Source organism: Gossypium hirsutum, chromosome D02 (genome assembly GCF_007990345.1).
Source record: "Gossypium hirsutum isolate 1008001.06 chromosome D02, Gossypium_hirsutum_v2.1, whole genome shotgun sequence".
Lineage (NCBI taxonomy): Eukaryota > Viridiplantae > Streptophyta > Magnoliopsida > Malvales > Malvaceae > Gossypium > Gossypium hirsutum.
In genome coordinates this window covers 15360627-15382253 of record NC_053438.1, presented here as the reverse complement: position 1 = coordinate 15382253, position 21627 = coordinate 15360627, and the positions used below count along the sequence as shown (strand labels likewise).

The following is a 21627-nucleotide window of genomic DNA, read 5'->3' as shown; positions in this document are numbered from 1 at the left end:
TTCAAACACAAAAAGTTTTTACTTCTTGGAAGAGGCACTTAGGAATCTGTTGGTACACTATAAATAGAGGCCTTGGATTAGAGCTGTAGAATCCAATTCTGAATCAGAAAAACTATTGCAAACATTCTTTTCCTTAGTTTCTTTGGATTCATTCTGGTAAACAAGTCAAGGGTGCAATGCAAATTGTTCTATTCAAGGTAAAAGCACTGTATCCTAAGAATAGAGTTTTCTAATCATTATACACATAGAAGGGAAATAACTATTCTTAAAATAATCTCCTGGAAATGCCTTATTTATTTTTTTAATTTTCCGAATCCAACAAGTTTATGTACAACATACAATGTTGCTAGTTTGGTTTGTTGTTCTAGTTTCTCAAAGATGACTATTTATATAGAAGATTCACATATTTAGAAAACAAAAATTAAGAAAATATATCATAATATTTAAAATGTTGTACTCTAATCCTAATATATGTAATTACATTTACTACTCTAACAGATAAAACAAATATGTTCTCTAAAATGAAGAAAGAAAATGGTAATTTAATCTTAGAATCAAAGAAACTTTGATTTAAATTCTAGTGAACCACATTAGAGCTTGATCCAATAGTGCCCATGTTAAAACAAAATAGAACATACCTCACCCTTTATAGTAGATTTGTCTACTTTACTTGAAGCAAAGGGCTTCCTTACAACTCTCTCTGCTGCATGCATACCGTTGATGTTATGTTTATTTGTCAATGATGGTTCTTGCTTCTTGTTCTCACAATCTACTTGGTCCGCATATTTATCTTGTTAAATCAAAATCTTCGTTTTGTTAATTCATTAAAAGGAAAGCCCCAAGTCCGAATCATAATTTGATGACATCACTTAACAACCAAAAGAGAAATGCATTGTCCTAAATAAATTAGCATTAATTAAATGCTTAATATGCAAAACTTCCCTTGAAAAGGAGCATAATAGAAAACGTTAAATAGAAGAGGGAGGAACCAGACAAGGAGGAGAAAGAGACGAAATGGGTTCAAATCAAGCTCAACTTTGATTGAAAAGAAACCCAGCCAACTTGGGATAGTTGATGCTCAATTTGTAGTTTTTTATATTCTCAATATATAAATTTAGTGTATTTATATTACTCTATATCTTCTTTCATAAGCATTCATATTCGACACGTATATAGATATAGATTATGGTATATAACACTACAATGTCCCTCCAAATTTATGAGAAAACTTCGAAAAGATAAAAATATTAGTGTAAAACAAATACCTATATTTGACGCTCACACTAAAATCTGAATAAAGTCTCCGTAAATAAAAAATATGTTGCACAAGGTTCATTACTCATAAAGAAATTTATTATTATGGAGCTGAAGATGATATGAAATTCAACTTCATCAAAAAAGGAAAACTGATCACATCCTTCAAAACCCATAAGATCTGGAATCTTTGTACATAAATATACAACAACCATTAAGGTCTATGCACTGACATAGCAGTGGTCTAATCGCCATTTGATTGTTTATTGGAATTTATCTTCAAATGACTTTTAGGAAAGCTGAATTTCCCAACTAATATTATTCCATGCTAACAAGTAAAAACACTTACTAATTCAAGAATAAGGTAGGGATGGATTTTAAGGAAAATGAACTGATTCCATACAATTTCTAAGAAAACTAGAGAGCCTCATGGTGCGTTAAATAAACATGAGTTTACCTTGCTTCCTGACTTTTTAAAAGTAGCTTCAATATCCTTTGGCTTATCCTTCCTATATTAAAAGTCAAACAAACATGTATGATGCGGTCGTTAAAAGCACCAAAAATATTCTATCCCTAATAAATAATGAAAAAGAATAGTAAAAGGGAAGTAGAGTCAAATCCTCAGGGACTAGACTTGCAAAATATATTGTTCCGTGAAATCTTAGGCAGAATCTTGCCCAATAAAACTTGTGTGCCTGAAAAAAATAAAATAATAAAATAATAAAATTAAATGTTTGGATTTGAAAACGAAAAATAAAATAAAAACAAATTTAAGAATATTGAATCAAAAATTAGAGAAATTAAAAATAGAGTTGAGAGAAAAGAAATTCTTATGGGAGATTCCAACCTCCAGTTGTCTCGTTCCGCCTTGGGTTAAATCCTCAACTTTTAGATGATCTTTCCCAAATCGAATAAGCCAGTTATAGTGGAAGAGGACGCCTACGACCACCAGCTCCAATGATTTAGACTTACGATACGGTGGAACCTGACTCTAGCCAATAATCGCTTCTGTGGGATCGTCTTATGCTAGATCAATGCTTCTCAATGGCGAATCCCACTCCATTTTGTCTCTTGGGCTCACCAACCTCTGACGCAGAAAGCTAACGAACCGACTGTGCAACCTTCCCAAAACATACAAAGCGGCCGCTTTTGCATACGTTGAAAAGCTTACTTCTTAAAGGACATGGACGGAAGCGTCAGCCCCGTAGTGCGGAGAAACGATGAATACTCGTTGAGAAGGCTAAGTACGGATTCTAAGCCTCAAGAACTCTTTTGGGGATTTTTGACAACCTTCGGCTAGATGGGTTTAGTGGCTCATGGTTGTGGTAGAAAAAAATAAAGATTTTATTAAAAAGAAATATGAGAAGAACAAAAACCTAAACTTTTGGGGAGAGAGCGTTTACAGAAAAATATAAGATGGCCTCCTGAGTCACTTCACCCCCTATTTATAGTGCTAGGGGAGATATTCTAATCCTACTTAAATTCCTAAAAGATAAATACATTTAATTAAAGATAAATAAAGATAAAATAAAATCTTAAAAATAATCCTTAATAATTATCTTAATATTAATTATCCTAATATAATTAAAATAGAGTTTAATAGAATAAAATCTCTTCTTTTTGCATTTCAACCCTTGTGTCCTCCATGCTTGCACTTTTGGCACCAACTTTTCCTTGTATCGCACATTGGCCCATTTTATCTCTAAATTCACGCTTTTGGCCCTTAATTTTACTTTTGCCTCAAATTTAGTCCCTATGAGATACAAGATCATAAATAGCTCAAATTAGCAAGATCATACTCAGAATAAATACATAATTAATACATAAAAATACATTATTCTAGAGTGTTATGAATGTATATTCAAAAAAGAGAAATAAAAATTGAAAATATATATACATGCATCTAAAGAGGACGATATTATTTGAAGCATGAATAGTTGGCGAGTTAACATTTGCCAGACTCCAGATGTATTTCAATGTAAGCAAATTTAAACCACCGCAAGGATGACAAGTATTCAACTCATAAAGAGGCGGTAAACAAATGTTTTATACAAGTATCATACAGTAATGCATAGCAAAATTATAGGGATTTTTTATTATTAACCGCTAATAATTAAGGATTATAAAGTTATTTAGTTTCCTCTTCTTTTCCAATTGAAGGTGTATAAATTGCTTGCAACTCTTCTCAATGAATTCATTACAATGTGAGAAATTCTTTACTAATCTTTCAATTTTTTCTACTGCCCATTCAGATTCTAACTTGTTATCAAAGCTAAAATACTAGATTTATGAAAATTTTTTCAAGTTTCCGAAAATTTGGTACTCACACCTAAGCTTGTCTACTTACCTCATCGAACACACCATTAGAGTCACAGTACCATTGCCAACCTACCCTGCAAGTCTGAAAACCATACAGTAAGCACATGAGTCTTACGTGCCACCAATGTCTTCTGTGCACCTCTCTACGTGTCGGCACAAGTTACACCGCCAGAATTTGGACTTCCAATCATCTCTATTGGCCTTATTGGAGTATTTTTGGCCTCCCTTTGCTTTTATTGACCTTGTTTGGTGTGGATAAAAGGGATTGCTTATCGGCTATTTGATATTGTTTTTCTCTTTTTTTGAGTATTGTTTATTGATTTTAGGGTACTGTTCATTCCTTAATTTGTTGCGGAAAAACCCCTTTTGTTGCTTGGATATTTTTCTTTGCTTTTCTTAAAATGGCAATGACAAATAAAAGGACTGCTGCAGTTAGTTCATTTATTTTTGTAGACAGGTAGTGCTTTTAATGTCCACATTGATACTAAAGCATGGATCATTGATTCTAGAGCGAAAAAACCTTTTTAACTACTCTCCATGCTAAATAAAAAATAATGTCCAAATAGCAAATGGTTACTTTACCTTCATAGATGGATCTGGTTCTCTTAACTATACTCTCAATATTTCACTATCTTCTATGCTTAATGTTCCTAAGTTTCCTGTCAACCTCTTATCAGTTAGTGCCATTAATAAAACTCTAAATTGAATTTTCCTCTGATCATTGTGTCTTTTATGACCTTCAAACGGGGAAGAGGATTGGCATTGGTAGAGTGCATGATAGCTTATAAATGTTGGAGGAGAATCAAGACTCTGTTCAGTGTCATGCCCTTTTTAGCAAAAATAAAGATGCTAAACAAGAAATAACACAGTGGCATAGATGGTTAGAGCATCCACCTTTTTATGCTCTAGAAAAACCATATACTAGTTTGTTTTCAAGAATTCAGTTTGATTCATTGGTTTGTGATGCATGTGAATATGCTAAAAAAACCAAAGACTCTTACCCTTTGTAGAATGATAGAAGTACTATTCTTTTTATAATAATTCACTCTAATGTTCTAGTTGAATTATCTCATTACCTAGGCTAAAGTCAGTGTATCTAATAAGATAAAATATTCTTTCTTGTTCCCAATCTTTTCGGAAGATAATTAATACTCAATTTGACGTTAATGTGAAAATTTTGAGAACAGATAATGGCACAAAATACAACTTTAATGATTACTTGCAAACCTAAGGAATTATCCACCAAAGTACTTTCCCTGGCACTAGTGCGCAAAATGAAGTGGCAAAAACAAAGGAACACGCATTTGTTGGAAGTTGTCTACTCTTTGATATTCACAATGAATCTTCCAAAACCTTACTAGGAGATGTAATTCTATCTGCCACATATCTAATCAACAAAACGTCACCAAAAACACTTGGTTTTAAGAGTCCCTTAGAAGTTTTTAAGGAAAAAGGGATTATATTGTTCCTCCAAAGGTTTTTGTGGGTTTGCTTTGTTCACACTCAAAATGTCAAAAAGTTGGATCTACGAGTCCTAAAATGTATATTTTTCGAGTATTCTCTTACACAAAAGGGTTACAAGTGTTATCATCCTCTATCCAGAAGATACTTTGTCAACTTGGACATTACTTTCAAATAAGACTAACTTTATTTTGGCATAAACCAATCACCTCCTCAGGAGGAGAATGAAAAAGAAGAGATGATTCCTATGATGTCTAGTTTTGTTACTTTGGAATGTTTCATTAAAAGAGAGAACATGTTCAATGGGAGATTATGGGCGCTTGGATGGACTAGATTTGAGAACTTACTCAAGGAGAAAGAAGCTAGAAAAAGTAATCATGCATCCTACTCAACGCTAAGAATTTTCCTCTCTCGATGAGTCATCTAATGCTACCAATGATTTAGATCTACCCATAGCTCAAAGAAAAGGTGTCAGCTCTTGCACTAAACATCGTAAATCTAACTTTATTTCCTATGGCTCATTGTCCTCTTCCTATAAAGCCTTTGTCTTGTCTCTGTCCTTTATGTATGTTCCATGAGATTAGAAGAAAGCTTTAAATAATCCAAGATGGAAGGAAGCTATGACTATGGAGATGAAAACTTTGGCAAAAAATGAGACTTGGGAACTAGTCATTCCACCATCAAGAAAGACGTTGATTGGTTGTAAACGGGTTTTCACTATAAAACACAATGTTGATGGTTTGCTTGAAAAGTTCAAAGTCAGATTGGTTGTTCAAGGGTTCAATCCAACTTATGGAGTGAACTATCAGAAAACATTTGCACCTGTTGCTAAGATGAATAAAATCATAATTTTGTTGTCCTATGCAGCCAACCTTGACTAGGCACTGCAACAATTAGATGTAAAAAAATGTATTTCTACATCGAGACTTGGACGAATAAGTTTACATGAAAGTTCTTCTAGAATTTGATAATAGAAATACACAAGGGAAAATGTGTAGATTAAAGAAAGCTTTGCACGAGTTCAAATAGTCTCCCAAAGCATGGTTTGACAGATTCAACAAAGCCATTATCTCTTTTGGCTATCAACAAAACAATGCTAATCATTGTCTTTTCACACAACATCACAAGGGAGAAATCACTCTTCTTATAGTATATGTTAAGGACGCTGTAATGACCAGTGATGATAGAGAAGAAATGTCTTGACTAAAGAGACTGTTGGCTATGAAATTTGAAACTAAATATCTTGGAAAGTTGAAATACTTTATGGCAATTGAAGTTGCCAAATCAAAGGGGATCTTCATTTCTCAGGGAAAAATGTAATCTAGATCTTTGGACGAAAATTAGTATGATGGGTGTAAACCAACAAAATCACCTATTAAGAGCAATCATAAGCTACGAACAGAGATTGAAGAGTCAGTGAATAAGGAGAGATATCAAAGATTGATAGAGGGACTGACTTATTCCTAGCACATTAGATTGGACATAGCATATGTTGTTAGCTTGGTAAGTCAGTTCATGCATAATCCTAGAGAATCTCACACATAGGCTGCTTTACGCATTTTGCACTATCTAAAGCTTGCACTAGGAAAAGGTTTTCTTTTTCTAAACATGATCATCATATAGAAGTCTTTACAAATGCATATTGGGCAAGTTCTTTGGATGATAAGAGGTATACACTGTTGGGACCGCCGTTACGCCCCATGGCGCAACAGAAAAAATATTCCGACGATTCACAGCCAAAAATCCATGTACGAGAAACAAATCGGGTTGAAATAGGGTTAAAAATATACCTTCTTTACTGAAAACGTTGAAAAGACGCTGCTAATTCGATGTCGATTCCAAGCCACAACGAAAATGCCCCGGCCTATATGTAATCCACCCCGTCAAAAACGAGCAACCACTTTCTCTTGAGCATTTCAGAGAAAATTAAAAACGGTTACTAGACCTTTTAAATTATTAAGTTGGTAACCTTAACACACTAAGGGATTATTATCATTTTATTCTCTTTAATATCACATAATTCTCTTATTAATAGAGAAGGCAAATGAAAAATTAGAGAGAAGAATTATATTCTTTCCAAAAGAATATAAAACTATTCCCTTATTAATGGAATGTTAAAAAAATGAATTATATTTTTTCTAAAAATATTAATTTTCATATCTTTTATATTTTAACCGAAATTAATTAATATAACTGTTTATATTAATAAATTCGATAAAATATATACAATTAATATTTTGTATGAATCAAATTCAAATATTAATTATATTCTTTCCAAAAGAATATTAATTTTCATTTTTTATAATTAACTGTTTATTAATAAATTCAGTAAAATATATAAAATTAATATTTTGTATGAATCAAGTTCATATATTAATTATATCTATATTCTCTATTTTTGTACAACAAGTTTGTACATAAAATGTGTTTAATATTTAACTATCAAATTAAATTAATTCAACAATTAATTTAATTCATGTGATAACTAAATAAAATACCAAATGTATTTGGATTCGATTCGTTTCAACTATAGAGTTAAATATTAATTATATTTTTTCCAAAATAATATTAATTTTTATGTTTTTTATAATTAACTGTTTATATTAATAAATTTGGTAAAATATATAAAATTAATATTTTGTATGAATCAAGTTCATATATTAATTATATCTATATTTTCTATTTGTATACAACAAGTTTGTACATAAAATGTGTTTAATATTTAACTATCAAATTATAATTAAATAAAATGGATTTGGTTCGTTTCAACTATAGGCTGTGACCCTGTAGGCTATTGTAATGTTGGTAGTAATACTAGAACTTTTCTAACATTATAAACAATTAGGGCATCTAGCAATGCATCATTGCCACCTAAGTTAGAAAAAGTCATTATTCGACATAACCTTTCTGTGATAATCTTTTCATGTATTATATCATTTTATCCTTAATATCTAGATTGGACACAAGTAATAGAATAGTCACACTAGTATAGTTAAATCTCATATTTCTTGATTTTCTGAGCAGACTACAATAAACAAATAAGTGTGATATCTTATATCAACTTTTTTGAGTATAAACAAGCATTTCTAGTGTCACTCCATCAAGAGGCCTAAAATATTACTCCCATTATGTAGGAGGGATAAATCCTATCTTGATCAACCATATCTCACTACATGGATTGTGATATATCCAACATCAATATTTATAATAGAACCTATTACGGTAGACATTTTGACTATATCAAAATATACGACTCACAATATTAGGACAATGATGATCTAAAATTTGAGGATTATATACATAATTATTACTATGGGTAATATTGTGACTTACATAATAATCCAATAAATATACTCATAACGGGTCAATCCAATATGTTCTCTAACACACTCATGTATTAATTTTAACATCCTTATGGCAATGACAATTCTTTGTCATCAATCAACTACACATTAGTCTCAATGCATTATTATTGTCCAAGCCCACAATAATACTTTACTAAGGACTTTTTTAAGAATAATCATATTTTCTTAAGATTTTATTACAATTCAATTTATTTATATACACAGAAAAAGAAACTAAAATAATAATGGCAATGCCTTGTATTAATAAACAAGATAAAACGAGTATATGATTGATTATTGGTCTTTGGGTATACTCTAACATACACCTGAGTATTACACCCTTGTGAAAGGAAATTTAGTCACCTAGAAAAGTAAAAAGCAAAGTGTGGTTGCTTGATCACGTGCAAAGACAAAATATAGAGTCAATTGCTCAAGGAGTTTGTGAGCTATTGTGATTAAAAAACTTACTGGAGAAACTAAAATTATTAGAAGAAAACAAATTATCCTTGTACTGTGATAATAAAGTTGTCATTAGTATTGCTCAAAATCTAATTCAACATGATCGAGCATAACACATCGAGATTGATCAATATTTTATCAAAGAAAAAATGACTATTGGACCTTTAAAACTAGTTCATGTGACATCTGACAAACAATTAGCTAATATCTTCACCAAAGGATTCAACAAAAGAACTTATCATAATTTGGTTTGCAAGTTGAGAGTGTTAGCTAATTAATAGTAGTGCATGGCAAAATGATAGGGATTTTTTTTATTATTAGCAGCTGATAATTAGGGATTATAGAGTTATTTGGTTTCTTTTTCTTTTCCGATTGGAGGTGTATCAATTGTTTGCAACTCTTCTTAATGAAATATATCAAAAAAGTGAGAAATTCTTTACTAATATTTCATTTTTCCCCTGCCCATTCAGTTTCTAACAATCATGATATTCCAAGACAGCCAAAGAAAGCTTACCTTTTTTCTTGATGATTTGGTTGATGCCGATTGGACCTATCATTCATGGAAACAGAATTTTGCTCAAGTAGTTGATTCAGCTGCATCCACAATTCATCAACCTTTTTGTTCAAATTGTTTATGTCTGCCTCTGCTTGAGCTATGTCCTTAATATCTGCCTTTATCTTTATCATTATCAGAAGTTAAAAAAAGATTGACGCAAAATAAAAATTTAGATATACTAGTTAAATCTGAGTAAGCCATTGGCTACCTTTTCATCAACCGTATTTGGGAGAGTTACAGTTCCTTGAGAAGGGGTAAGTCCAGCTTCCAGAGCTGTCCTCTTATCTCTTTCCCTATGCAACTCTTCCTCTAGTCTTGACACCTATAAGTACAATCAAGAGGAAATCAAGACTGCACTATTATCATAAGACTAACATAGTATCAACAATAAAACTCATTATCTTTGTGCAAGTAATGGATAACACAAGGAAAAAAATAAACAATGATGACTTATATGCTTCAAATGCACCAAAATTTGAGCTTGTTTTAACCATGCGCAAAAGATTTGATATTTAAGAGGAAACAAAGAAATGCTTAAGGGAATATGTTGCCTTTAATACTTTTTTAAATATCAAAGTAAGCATCTTTACTGTTTCAGATACATAGCCTAACATAACTCCTGAAACAAAAGTGAAAAAAAATAAATCTCCTCGCAAACATACATCATTCTGAAGAGCTTGACAATGCCCATGCAGTGTCTTCTTTTGTTTTTCCAAGCAGGCTTCATAAACCAGATTACCTTCAATCTGTACTGCAAAGATGACTTGTCATGAAAAATCTCCAAACAAGTTGAGATAATAATAATTAGAAAAGGTGAATTTGGCTGAACCTCTTCTGTGTGTCCCCTTTCCAAGTCAGATTTTTCAGCCTTGATCCTCTCTATTTCAGCCCTAAATTGGGTCAAAATTAAGTAAAAGAAATAGAGTTATTATCTATTAAAATAACAAATTTCTGAATCTAAATTGTTGCCTTTTCCATTTTGGCTTAAAAAATTATGTTATGCAAAGCATAGATTGCTTCATCCTAAGCACAAAAGAAGACTTTAAAAGGTGCTTGGAGCTTTAAGTGGGTATTGGGTCCTCTGTGGTATACACAAGAATATCCAGGAAAATGTATGCAAAACTTCTTTATACAGATCAAGGGAACATCACTTACTCTTCTTTAGAAGGAAAATGAACAGGTTCCATAGAAAGCTTCTTCTTTGCCTGGACAAACAAACCAGAAAAACTAAACAATTAGTTGTTACAAGATTATAAACATATAGACCAACTTGAGAAATTCTAAGTTAGTAATAGAATGAATGCTTGGAAATACTTATTAGCTAAGAGAGAAAGTCAAACGAAGTAGGCCAAAATGGAATGCATTATAAATAAAGAAACTTAACACTTACAATTGCCCATCCCCAAACAGTGGGACGCTTAGCTCTATGGCCAAATTCAGCAAACATATTGGCCTCTATTACTGAACTCTTGTTACTTTGATTATCCTCACTCCTTTGTAAATCATTTTCAGACAGGGAAGAGTGAAGTGAACTTGAAAGCTTCTTGGTGGCTTTTAAATCACCATCAGCTATAGAGGGCTCAGAACTAGAGCTCAAATAATCAGAATCCTGCAATTTTATTTTTCATTTCATATAGGTGTATAGTATGTCATCTTTTCATTATTGATGTATTTCTATTTTCACCTTATTTATGTTAAACTAAAATGATTCTCAAAATCTAAACCTAGGGACCACAGAATGTAACAACATATGGCTATACTAAAGTAAAATGCCTTTACCTATCAAAAACAACAAAGGAGAACAAATCATTATTCCTATAAGGTGAAGAGAGAGAACTATATATTTGATTCCAATATATGATGCTACAAATTTTATTGCAATGCATTCTTTCTCAGCAATAAATCAAGTTCAAATTATGAAGGTACATGCTAAGGGGAAAACAAATAAAGAGATGAAAATAAAATAAACCTTGAGTTGCTAGGTGGTGACAGAGGGAGCATAACAAACTACAAAAACATTAAAGTATGTGGTATGAGAAAACAGATCCGAAAATCCATGAGTTCAGCGTATTTCTTGCATTAGAGAAAGGTAAATGAAATTTGGCAGTGAAAGCTTTTAACTTTCCAACTTGTGTATTAAGTCTGTTACTTCCACCATCTTTAAAGTTTATGAACAAAATACAATCCAAATGCCATTCTAAGAAGGTAGAGGAACAAGCCTTATCGTCATCCAGATCATTGTTAATAGAGTGACCGCTCTTACTGCCTGTTCCACTTGCTACATAGTCACTATCGCAGTATGCATTAGACCCAGATGTTGCATCATTACAGTCATCATCAGCTGCCTCTTCACTTTCACTTTCACTTTCACTTTCACTTTCACTTTCACTTTCACTTCCACTCTCTTCCGTTCCATAGTATAAATTGGGGGGAACATATCCTTCCTGCCAACAAAATGTTGAGCTATAATCATAATTTAAAAACTAAATCCAAAGCAAAGTAATAAAAATTGGACCTTGGAAAAAGAAAGCATGTTGTTAGTAGGAAAACGTTAATCAATATCTAATGGCACAAATTAAGGTGATATTTAAGGGAAAATTATGAAATTAATGCATTTTCTGCTATTGAATTTAGTGAAAACAGTGCATTAAATGCAAAAAACTTTCATTAACTAGTAATTTAACTACATTTAACCAGTGCATATAGGCACACATTAGCTAGACCCTTGTTAATTTTATAAAACTTAGAAATATTCAAGTAATTAAGCTATGATGGATCTCACATTTATTTGCTTACATTCTCAGAAAGAATGCAGACAAATTGTTGAAGTATAGATGAATCAATAAAAGGATACAATAACTCATACTCAAATTCCACAGTTTGACAGTCATAATTTATTCATTAGATTCTGTACCAATAATAGCACATACGCATAAGGACAAACAAATTTTGACTTAATAATCAAGTTTCCTCAGAAAGAACAAATAGAAAATAGAACATATCACTTGTGAGCTAAAGATAGAGCATTACAGCTCATAAATTTTGAGGAGTACATACTTTTCTGTACAGTGACTACACAAAGTCATATCAAAAGTAGTTGTGAAAAAGAAGACAAGAAATATTGCTTACCCCAAATATTTTATCATATTCTTCGAGTAATGTTATAACAATGACTTGAGCATGATTGGCTGCAGCAGCAGCTCGCAGCAGTTGAATTGAACTATCATCACCCGCGTTAAAATCGTTTTCAATCTCACAGTCACCAGATACAAGGGGGCGAAGAATCAAGGGTGCCATGCATGCTGCCACAGCTGAAGAGCTCATCCGATTTAAAGTTTTATTAGAAGCCACAGCTCGCATCATCATTAGAATTCTGAAGGAAAGTAACATAAAAATGATAAGTATGGAAGAAGGCAAGTAGAAGCCAAGACAGCAAAAACTGGGGGGTCGTTTTTTAATTGTGAAGGTAAGATTGAATCCCATTATTTTTCCAAGATGTATGTACCTACAAGAAGAAAAGGATTCTAGAGGTATTTCATCCATGGTTTTTCAACAACAATCAACTGAGTACTGAAAACTACTAGAAAGTTAAGAGATAGCTATCATTTACATCTGTAATATACAAAGATTCTTATCTTAACCACCAAATGGGATTACAACTCTCTTTTCATTGAATCCACAATGCTTAAGAAATAATATACAAATTTCATGTCAAATATAACTTGTACTATGAAAAGCATACTACTTAGAAAGGCAAAGAGTGAAGTGATGATTCAACTACCTCTGTAGTAGGCGACGGTTTGGCTCAGGAAACGCGTCCAATACTGCTTCACGCATAGTGTTGACTCTATCACCACCCAGAGTTCCTAATTATTTTATGATGTTCAATAACAACAAAAGAAAATGTCCAAAATTCATACAGATAGGTAAATCATCCGACACATGTTGTCATAGAGCTCTTGATCCTGGACAATTCCACTACATCCCTTAGGGAGCTAACCAATTGAGAATAGAGAATGCAAGAACTTCACCCATAGATGCTTAAAACAGGAATGTAAGAAGATGAAATTCCTATTTTAGTTAGATTATTGAATAATAAAGCACATCATATTGAAGTCCAATAGGGATGATCCAACACATTTCACATTAAAGTTAGAAGCATCAAGAATCCAATTCTAGTAAAGCTTTTATGAACTCAATTTACTACAAGGTAAGATAGAGAAAAAAAAACACTTCAATGAAAACTTACGATATGCTTCTAGTAGTGCATTGCAGCATGAAGCAGGGACAGGACATGATGGCAACTCTCGAATGACATACTGGAAAATGGAATGAAGAAAACTATACACTCTTAGGACCAATATATGCTATAACTTAATGAAAGATCCTGAGGAAACTAATAAGGCATACCTTGATACAATCAGCAATGACATGTGGATCCTCCTCAGGAGAGAACTCAGTTTTTCCTGCATAAAAGAATATGACCTAAAAAGTTACAAGAAGACCGAACAAGTACTGTGATGTTGAATTCAAGTAGCATTAGCTTTTTGCTTTCCCTATTCAATAAGTAAAGAATCTTCCTTGGATGTATAATTAAAATTTAAGTTTAACAAAGGTAGTTGATAGCATTATTTGCCTTAGAACATTAAGCATTGAATGTGAAAATCCACAGAAATTGTAAGAAAAGAACAATGAAGCTATGGTATTGAATGTGAAATTCCACATCAAGTATTGATAGCATTAGTTGATAGCATTATTTGCCTTGAGCAGCTATGGTAGTTGTAACCAATATAAAAAAAATAAAAGTACAACAATGAAGATAGTCGAGGACAGAGTGTGTCTAAACAAACCCTTTTCATATTCCTGAATTCGACACTTAACATCTTCAACGTCAGCAGCTAGTCGTAAGACCCCTTCTGCTTTGGTTCCTGTTAAATAATTTTAACATGATAAAAAAATAGGCCAAAAGAATATGAATACCAAATTACTTAAATCACTGAACAACGTAGAAAATTCATGAAAAAATATAAAGGGAAGTTTAGATGCTATAATATTCTTGGAGCAGCTCTTTTGTTACTGCTACTGATTTTTTGTTATGTGGCTTTGCATGTAAGATCACAGCCATCTTTTCTTCTTCTGTTCTTGTTTCACAGCAACTTCAGAATGTCATCATCCAAGGGTCTGGAATTCGTAGAGGGACCAGAGACTAGTCCTTTGAATTGCAATGGGTCATCCATAATCTTGATCGCAAGTCCCTAGCTACCAATATTCTTAAACTAGTGCGGATAACTCATATATCCTTTATTTAGAAAGAAGGGGATCAGCATAGTGTTGTATTCAACAGACTTGATTTTATTGTTACTTTAATTAGGGAGTTTGTTTAGCTTAAGATTGACAATTCCCCTAAATTAGTCATCACCCCAAGGAATTAGAAATTGTTGTAGCTTTGGGGTTTGAATTGTGTCCTTTTTATTTGTTTGGGTTGTTACTTGCGTGAACAACTGATGTTTTATCTTGCTTCTTTGATGATCCAAATAAGGTGAGTGAATAAAAATACATGCGCATAGATTCACTAGTCTATATAAGGATTAGTCAGTTACCCATCATATGCAACTAAAACTTTAGCATAATACTTAAATGAGACCATGACAATTAATTTAACAAAAAAAGCTCACCATGCTCTTCTATAAATCTTAGAGCCTTCTCCAAAAATGTTGGAGCTCCGTCAACATCTTCTAGTGCAAGTAAAATTGGTTTGCCTAAGACAGTAGATCTCACAGGCTGTTTATTGTTCACTACAAAGAGAAAGAGAAGCAACAATACCTCAAATGAGTAAAAATAAATCAAAACAGCCTACAAAGTTAGAAATTTGGTAACTTGGAACATTCAAGAAAGAACTCAACAGGCTTGTAAAAAAACATAACAGAGTGAACAAATAAAGAAAAATAAGAAGAAAAGAGCGCAAAGTGAAACAAGAATGAGAGGAATAGACAACTAAGGCTCCCAATTTGTAACATGCATAAAGTTTTCTGCTTATATTACATCATAAAAATGAACTTATAAAGTATGCACTATTTTTGGTGTTTTAATTAGGAGTATAGATAAGAATTACGAACTAGAATAAAAATTAGTGCAATGTTTCACCACAGTCAAGAAGACATGGCTGCATAACCTTACCTGGGTCCTTAGAACCATTAACTGCGTTTGCTTTTTCATTCCCCAAGATGTCATTTTTCCCCAACACATGAGGAGAACTTGGTGCTTGTGACAAGGCATTCTCAAATGCAGCCTTCCACTCATACAAATCCTCTGAACTTTCAGCCTGCAACACCAACAAAAGAAACCATAATGTCATCTGATTTTCAATTTGATTAAGCATTGAATTCTCCCATAATATCAGATAAACACATAATCGATGTTTTCTCTCTGTATTTCTGCCTTCAAAATCAGTGATGTGGCCAAACCAATTCCTTAATAATATGTTTCTCAGGATAAAAGAATGCTATCACTTATCAGCTAGGAATAAACATTAACTTCAATAAAAACTAGATACCAAGGATGAAATTTTCATTCTGGTAACACCTGGTATCAGTTGCTCAGTAACAAGGTGTTCTGCTTTTCATTGAAACTTATTGCTGGTTAGATGCATCTGGTCATCTTTGGATATAAGATCTTTTACTATTTTGGCAGAATCTTAATGTTTGATGTTGTTCAAACAGAAAGCTAACAACTATTTATCAAACTTAGGAACATATAGAACTAAAGAATCATGGATCTAAAAACCCATTGCAGCTAAACAATTTAGTAGAAAATATGATACAAAACGGAAAAAGATATAAGCATGGGAGAATTATATAGATGGTTAATAGGGAGGAAGCACCTTAAGTGTGAACGTCCGTCCATCTTGACCATCTTGAAATAGTACAGTTAAGAGTTTTTTATCAGCTTTGACAACCACACTAGAAATTTTGAAAGGTTCCATGAGTTAGTAACACTTTCAACTTTTGTAATTTTTGCAACTTGAAGAAAAGATTAAGAACTGACAATCTATTCAGAAAAGCAAGCCTACCTGCCTGAAATGTTGAGATCAATACCACCAAGAATTAAATTCACTTCATTTTCCTTTTGAGGAATGGCACTCTAAGACGTAAAATGATATCACATTACTTGTTTAAAATCTTAAGTATAAAAAATGCGGCAAGAGAAAAAGATATGATCCAGGCATGGTATGTGAAGAGAAGAGAACAAGATACCACCAAGATAATAATATCTAACCAATAAATATCAATCCATATAGAATTTTACTTTTGCCTCAGGGACTGCGCACTGGAGTTCTTCCCCAATATCCAAACCCAAATCCTTTCCTCAACCCAAGCAATATTAAATCATTTTTCTATTTTATTCTTTGAGATGAAGCTCCCAAATATCACACCCTTTAGAACAGGCCCCATATGTGTTATAGTGCAACTAAATAAAGTTTCGCCCAATTACATATAGGGGGTCCATCTCTCGCTTTAAGGGTCACTCTGCTGGAGAATCGAAGAACCAGCGAATGGACTGATATCAAACTATAATACCACAGTTGTCAAATTAAGCAATGTTTATTAACAACCCACTCTTTTTTTAATCTAAACAACAACTTTTACTATAATAAATAAGTAAATCTCTACAGATTGCTAATGGGTCACTCTAGAGCATTCATTTCTCCTTGATTTAGAACAATACTAATTACTTAATTTTTTTGTCATGTTTCCCAGTTTCCTTGGGCTTAAATTTGTTTGTCCGGACAACCTAAAAACTGTAAAACCAGTAACAAGACCGCTGCATCTGAGACAAAATTTGCATTTTCAGTCACCTTTTTGATTGAGAGAACTAGTAAACATAAAAGACAATTGTAACAAACAAGCATCGCCCCTGGCCATGAAGACCTTAAAATCTTATAGTGAGGAAAACAACATCACTTTGATTGACCTCGTATCACTTCACTGTTTATTTTTTTTTATTTTTAAAGTCGTATTATAGTTTGTTTAGGATCATTAAATTGTGCCAAGAAAACAATGTAATAACGGATGAACAATCACATACATCATGTTTAGGCTGACAATCAGATAGGTCCCAAATACTTACAGGATCACTTTTGAAGAAAACTAACGAAGTTTGTGTCAAAATAAACCACCTTTTCTTCCATGATGTCCATCCAATTCCTGTAATCAAAGGAAAAATAGGGAAAAGGCAATAAAAAAAATAACCCAGAGGAATCCAAGCCCCAGGACTCTGATTTTCAGCATGAACCTCGTAATGTATATTTTTCTGGTAAAATGTGAGTAAAAGCTGTGATTCACAAAATGAAAGTCAAATGAGCAACTGAATTAAATTGGGAAGTGTAATAAAACCAAGCAAAATAAACAAACCTTTGGTAGATAAAAAAAGTGGCCCACTCTTTAAAACCTGCAAGGAAGTTTTAAACCTTAAAAAGCATTAACTTCTACAACTTCATAAATTGCATGCTTAATAGAAACAGTGAATGCAGAACAATGTAAGCAATGGTCTCAGGAAGGTAAAATCTAGCAATGGACTTAAAATACAGAACAATTCATTCTTTAGCATTCAAATTCCTCATGGTAACTTAAGAGTTTAAATTTAAGCTTATTGTGGTCAGTAACAGCTACAATATGCTTCATATTATCCAACGAGAATAACTGCTATATAGGAAACCTTTCCATAAAATGGTCCAAAAGGTTTAATTGAAATCCAAATCACATAAGATGTAGACAAATGGTAGACAAAAATGATTGTAAACACGACCTCGATGATGATAAAGATGTATGTAGCTATATTACTATGGCTCATCATTTTTTTCTAGAAGTACCCGTGTCCTTGAGTTCATGAGTATACAGATACGGCTTTCCAAATACAACTTAGAAAAAAAATTGAACATTCCCGAATAAGGCATGTATGCATGTCTGATACTCACATTCAAATAAGATAATATAGGGATTAATGGAATTCAATCAACAACTCAAATTTAGAATATTACAAAACGATTAAAAGAGAGGGAGAAAGAGAGAGAAGTTTACCGAGTTTCTGACACGAGATTTTGGAGTTGGTGGAGCCTGTAGAAGAGGACCAGGAGAAGCCACAACTGCAGCATCTCCCTTGAGAGAAAACAAAATGATTTTCAGCACAAAACCTCCTTCAAAAATCAGAATTTAAGTTTTTCTTTTTCCTTTTGTTCACTGAATATTTAAATCCTTTACTTCAAAATAATCAGAAAAGAAGGCAAGACTGATTTACACCTGATGTCCTTTAGAGGGCTCATCCTTTTTGAAAACCATCCTCTGCAGACAATGAGAAATTAAACAGAATTTCAGTCCAAACTTTCCATAAAACTATTATGAGAACCGAAAAGTAATAATAAAATAATCCACATTAAAAACAACAATGTAAAACTCCTACTATTAAACCACAACATTTTTTTTTCTTTTTTGTTTTCTGAACATCACACACTCTTCTAAAGACAAATAGAAAACTAACACAACAAAAATGAAAAAAAAATCATCAAAACCTGTTTCACTTGAAATGGCTCTTCCTTTTTGCTAGGAATTTCTGATCACAAAATTATTTTTAAAAAAAAAGCAATTCTTCCTCTCTCTTTTTTTCTGCTTCTGAATATCAAAGGCTTCTAGAAACGAGCTAGAAAATTAATGCAATAAAAACAAATTCGAGATAGATTGATCAAAACCTGTTGTTTCTGAGATGATTCATTCTTTTTGGTAGCCATGTTCCTTTAATCACTCAAAATCTGAAAAAGAAAATCTCAACCGAGTCACAAAATCAAAGGATCAACAGCCTCCGCGCAAACCTTGCAATATTCATTTTCAACAATGCCACTTATTTGCAACATTTAGACAAACAAAAAATGTTTCAAAGCTCAAACCAAAATAACACAAAACATTTAAAAAGAAGATTAAAATTTTTTTACGTGAATTTGAAACGTAAATTGAGGAAAATGGATAAAGGAAAAAGAAAAAAAAGTTAAGGAAGAGGCGTAAAGATAAGAACAAACATGATTTTCCTGTTTTATTTTTCTTCTTTGTTTGTTTTGCTTGTGAAAGTGATTTGGCTCGGAATTCTTCGATCGACGGAAACACCGTTTCGTCAAAGAAACGGAAAAGCCTAAAAGCGCTCCCTTCAATGAAAGCGGGGAATTGTGCCGCAATTGTACACGTCACCCCTGTTCTTTAGCGCTTTTTAAACTTTCTTTTGCCTCAAAAAAAAAAGGTTTTTTTCTTAGAGGGAAACGACACTCCCTTGTAATTTTTCCCGGTGATTAAAATTTTGATTGGAATTAAAAAAATCGAAAAAATTTTTAAATTTTAAATTAATTAAATTAAGTTATTCAAGTTATTCAAATCAAATGAAATAAATAATTTGAGTAGAAACTAGAATAATAAATTGGTATAATTATTCTTTTGGTCCCTATCAAATTTGAAAATGAGTAAATTAATTTCTCTCTCAACAAGAATTACAAAATAATTCAAAATAATTTTTAAAAATTTAAAATAATTTTTAAATTCAAAATATTTATATAAATTTCAAAATTTATATTTTTAAAAATTCAAAAAAAATCTAAAAAATATATAAAAAATTATTAATGATTCAAGTTTATGATACTAGTATCCTTTTTATTATTTTGATTTGAAAAGGTTTTCAAATATATATGATTTTAAATTTATGTGCTCTAATATTAAATTAGTTATACTGTAACAAGATTTTAATTTAATATGTTTAATTTAACTCAAACAATTTCACCCGATTCGACTCGACTTTCATTTCACTCGATTCGAAAAAATTTCAAATCAAGTTAGGAGGATAAATGGCACTCCTAGAAATATAACAATGGTGTTGTTTTTTAATATAAATTACTGAATTTTTATATAATGTGTGATATAATAATGTTGTTTTTTTAGTATAAATTACTGATTTTTTATATAATGTGTGATTATTTTTTATTTAAAAAATATATATCTGGGCATATTACAGAATTTATACATTTTATTCTTCAATTTTAATAAATCAATATAAATAAATTATGCTATGTTTGATTACTAGTATAATAACATGAAGAAAAAACTTATTTAACGTATATGTTTTAAAATAATTAGATATAAAATAAAGAATAATTAGTATTTTTTTTTTTGGTGAAAGAAATAAAGATACAAAGTGAATAAACTAGATCCTCAAAGGAGGTTCCTCAAACAATCTTAAGCCTAACTTCCTAGTATGAACTGTCTTGGCTAGACTATAGGCAATTAAGTTCTCTTCTCTGGCAATATGCTGAATTTCCCACTGCTTTGCCCTTTTCAGAGTATGATGAATTCTTCTGACTATGGCCGAATTAGAGCTTCCCGAAAAGTCTTCCACGATGGCGTTAATAGCTTCAATACTATCTGTTTGGATTAGAATCCTCTCTAAGTGTCTATCCAAAATAAGGTTCAACCCATCCAAGATCCCCCAAAGCTCTGCCTCCAACACTGTACAGTTACCCAAATATCTAGAGAACCCAATGATCCACTCACCATTATTGTAACAGCCCGTTTTCAATTATATCGGAATAGTGATTTCAGGACCACAATTTTGATGAGTAAATTATTATTTTAATGTCTATGGGATTATAGTAAGGTCGTGTTAAAATTTTGTTAAGATTTTTTGAAGTTTACATACTTAATTAAGTAAAAAAAAAAACTAAATTGTAAAATATGCAAAAGTTGAGTTCTATTAGTAAAAAGGGTTAAATGACTATGATATTTTAAACTAAAGGACTTGAATGGTAAATAGACCATTCATATGGGATAGTGGATGTGCATGGCAAGGTATTAATGTAATTATGATAGTTTTAAAGGTTAAAATGGTAAATTAGTAATTAAAAGAAAATTTAAATTAAGAAAAGATGAAACAAAGTTATCATCTTTTTCTTTTCACTTTTTTTGTGCCGAAATCACCATTTGAAGAGGGAGAGAGCTTCGGTTTCTATTTCTTCTTTAACGGTATGCATTCAAGCTCTATTTTTAATGATTTTTATGTTTTTGAGTTCACTTTAGCTTAATCTAGCTAGCCCGAGAGTCAATTCGTAAAATTGTTAAAGGTTGAGGGTTATGCCATTAATGTTATTGAATGTTTTTTGTGTTAAAAGACAGATTATGAAACCTTTTTGAAAAATAAACAAGTTTTGTT

General features: G+C 31.9%; 1 protein-coding gene and 1 long non-coding RNA gene across 9 annotated transcripts; both read right to left on the bottom strand.

Moving 5' to 3' along the window:
- Positions 1 to 1606: 1606 nt before the first annotated feature.
- LOC121214640 (uncharacterized) lies at positions 1607 to 2253 on the bottom strand. The gene is made up of 2 exons (XR_005910226.1): positions 2102 to 2253; positions 1607 to 1949 (listed from the first exon to the last, which is right to left on the bottom strand). It is a non-coding gene; the product is annotated as an uncharacterized lncRNA (long non-coding RNA).
- Positions 2254 to 2614: 361 nt separating this feature from the next.
- LOC107910254 (rho GTPase-activating protein REN1) lies at positions 2615 to 19625 on the bottom strand. Of its 8 annotated transcripts, none has more exons than XM_041088490.1 (25): positions 19460 to 19625; positions 19136 to 19195; positions 18690 to 18731; positions 18471 to 18548; positions 17805 to 17841; positions 17686 to 17724; positions 17521 to 17597; positions 16463 to 16533; positions 16274 to 16352; positions 15571 to 15715; positions 15069 to 15188; positions 14244 to 14321; positions 13804 to 13859; positions 13643 to 13712; positions 13175 to 13259; positions 12523 to 12766; positions 11613 to 11837; positions 10784 to 11002; positions 10549 to 10598; positions 10223 to 10283; positions 10056 to 10139; positions 9602 to 9715; positions 9352 to 9509; positions 6825 to 6940; positions 2974 to 3007 (listed from the first exon to the last, which is right to left on the bottom strand). In XM_041088490.1, exons 2-24 carry the CDS (start codon positions 19172 to 19174, stop codon positions 6856 to 6858), a joined length of 2256 nt encoding a protein of 751 aa, XP_040944424.1. In that variant the 5' UTR covers positions 19175 to 19195; positions 19460 to 19625; the 3' UTR covers positions 2974 to 3007; positions 6825 to 6855. The 8 variants fall into 8 exon arrangements, 6 of the variants coding, with proteins under 6 accessions (XP_016693531.2, XP_040944427.1, XP_040944424.1 ...); XM_041088489.1 differs by having other exon boundaries at positions 9352 to 9515; positions 19460 to 19624; XM_041088492.1 differs by having other exon boundaries at positions 6825 to 6898; positions 9352 to 9515; positions 19460 to 19624.
- Positions 19626 to 21627: the final 2002 nt, after the last annotated feature.

Excerpts from the sequence above, each read along its gene's own strand:
- LOC107910254 (XM_041088489.1), bottom strand. The coding sequence starts at position 19,174 with ATGGCTACCAAAAAGAATGAATCATCTCAGAAACAACAG. Across the intron at positions 16,534-17,520 it reads TTTTCTTCAAAAGTGATCCT|AGTGCCATTCCTCAAAAGGA; the intron begins GTAAGTATTTGG and ends TTTACGTCTTAG. Across the intron at positions 6,941-9,351 it reads CCAAATCATCAAGAAAAAAG|AGAAAGTGGTTGCTCGTTTT; the intron begins GTAAGCTTTCTT and ends GAAATGCTCAAG.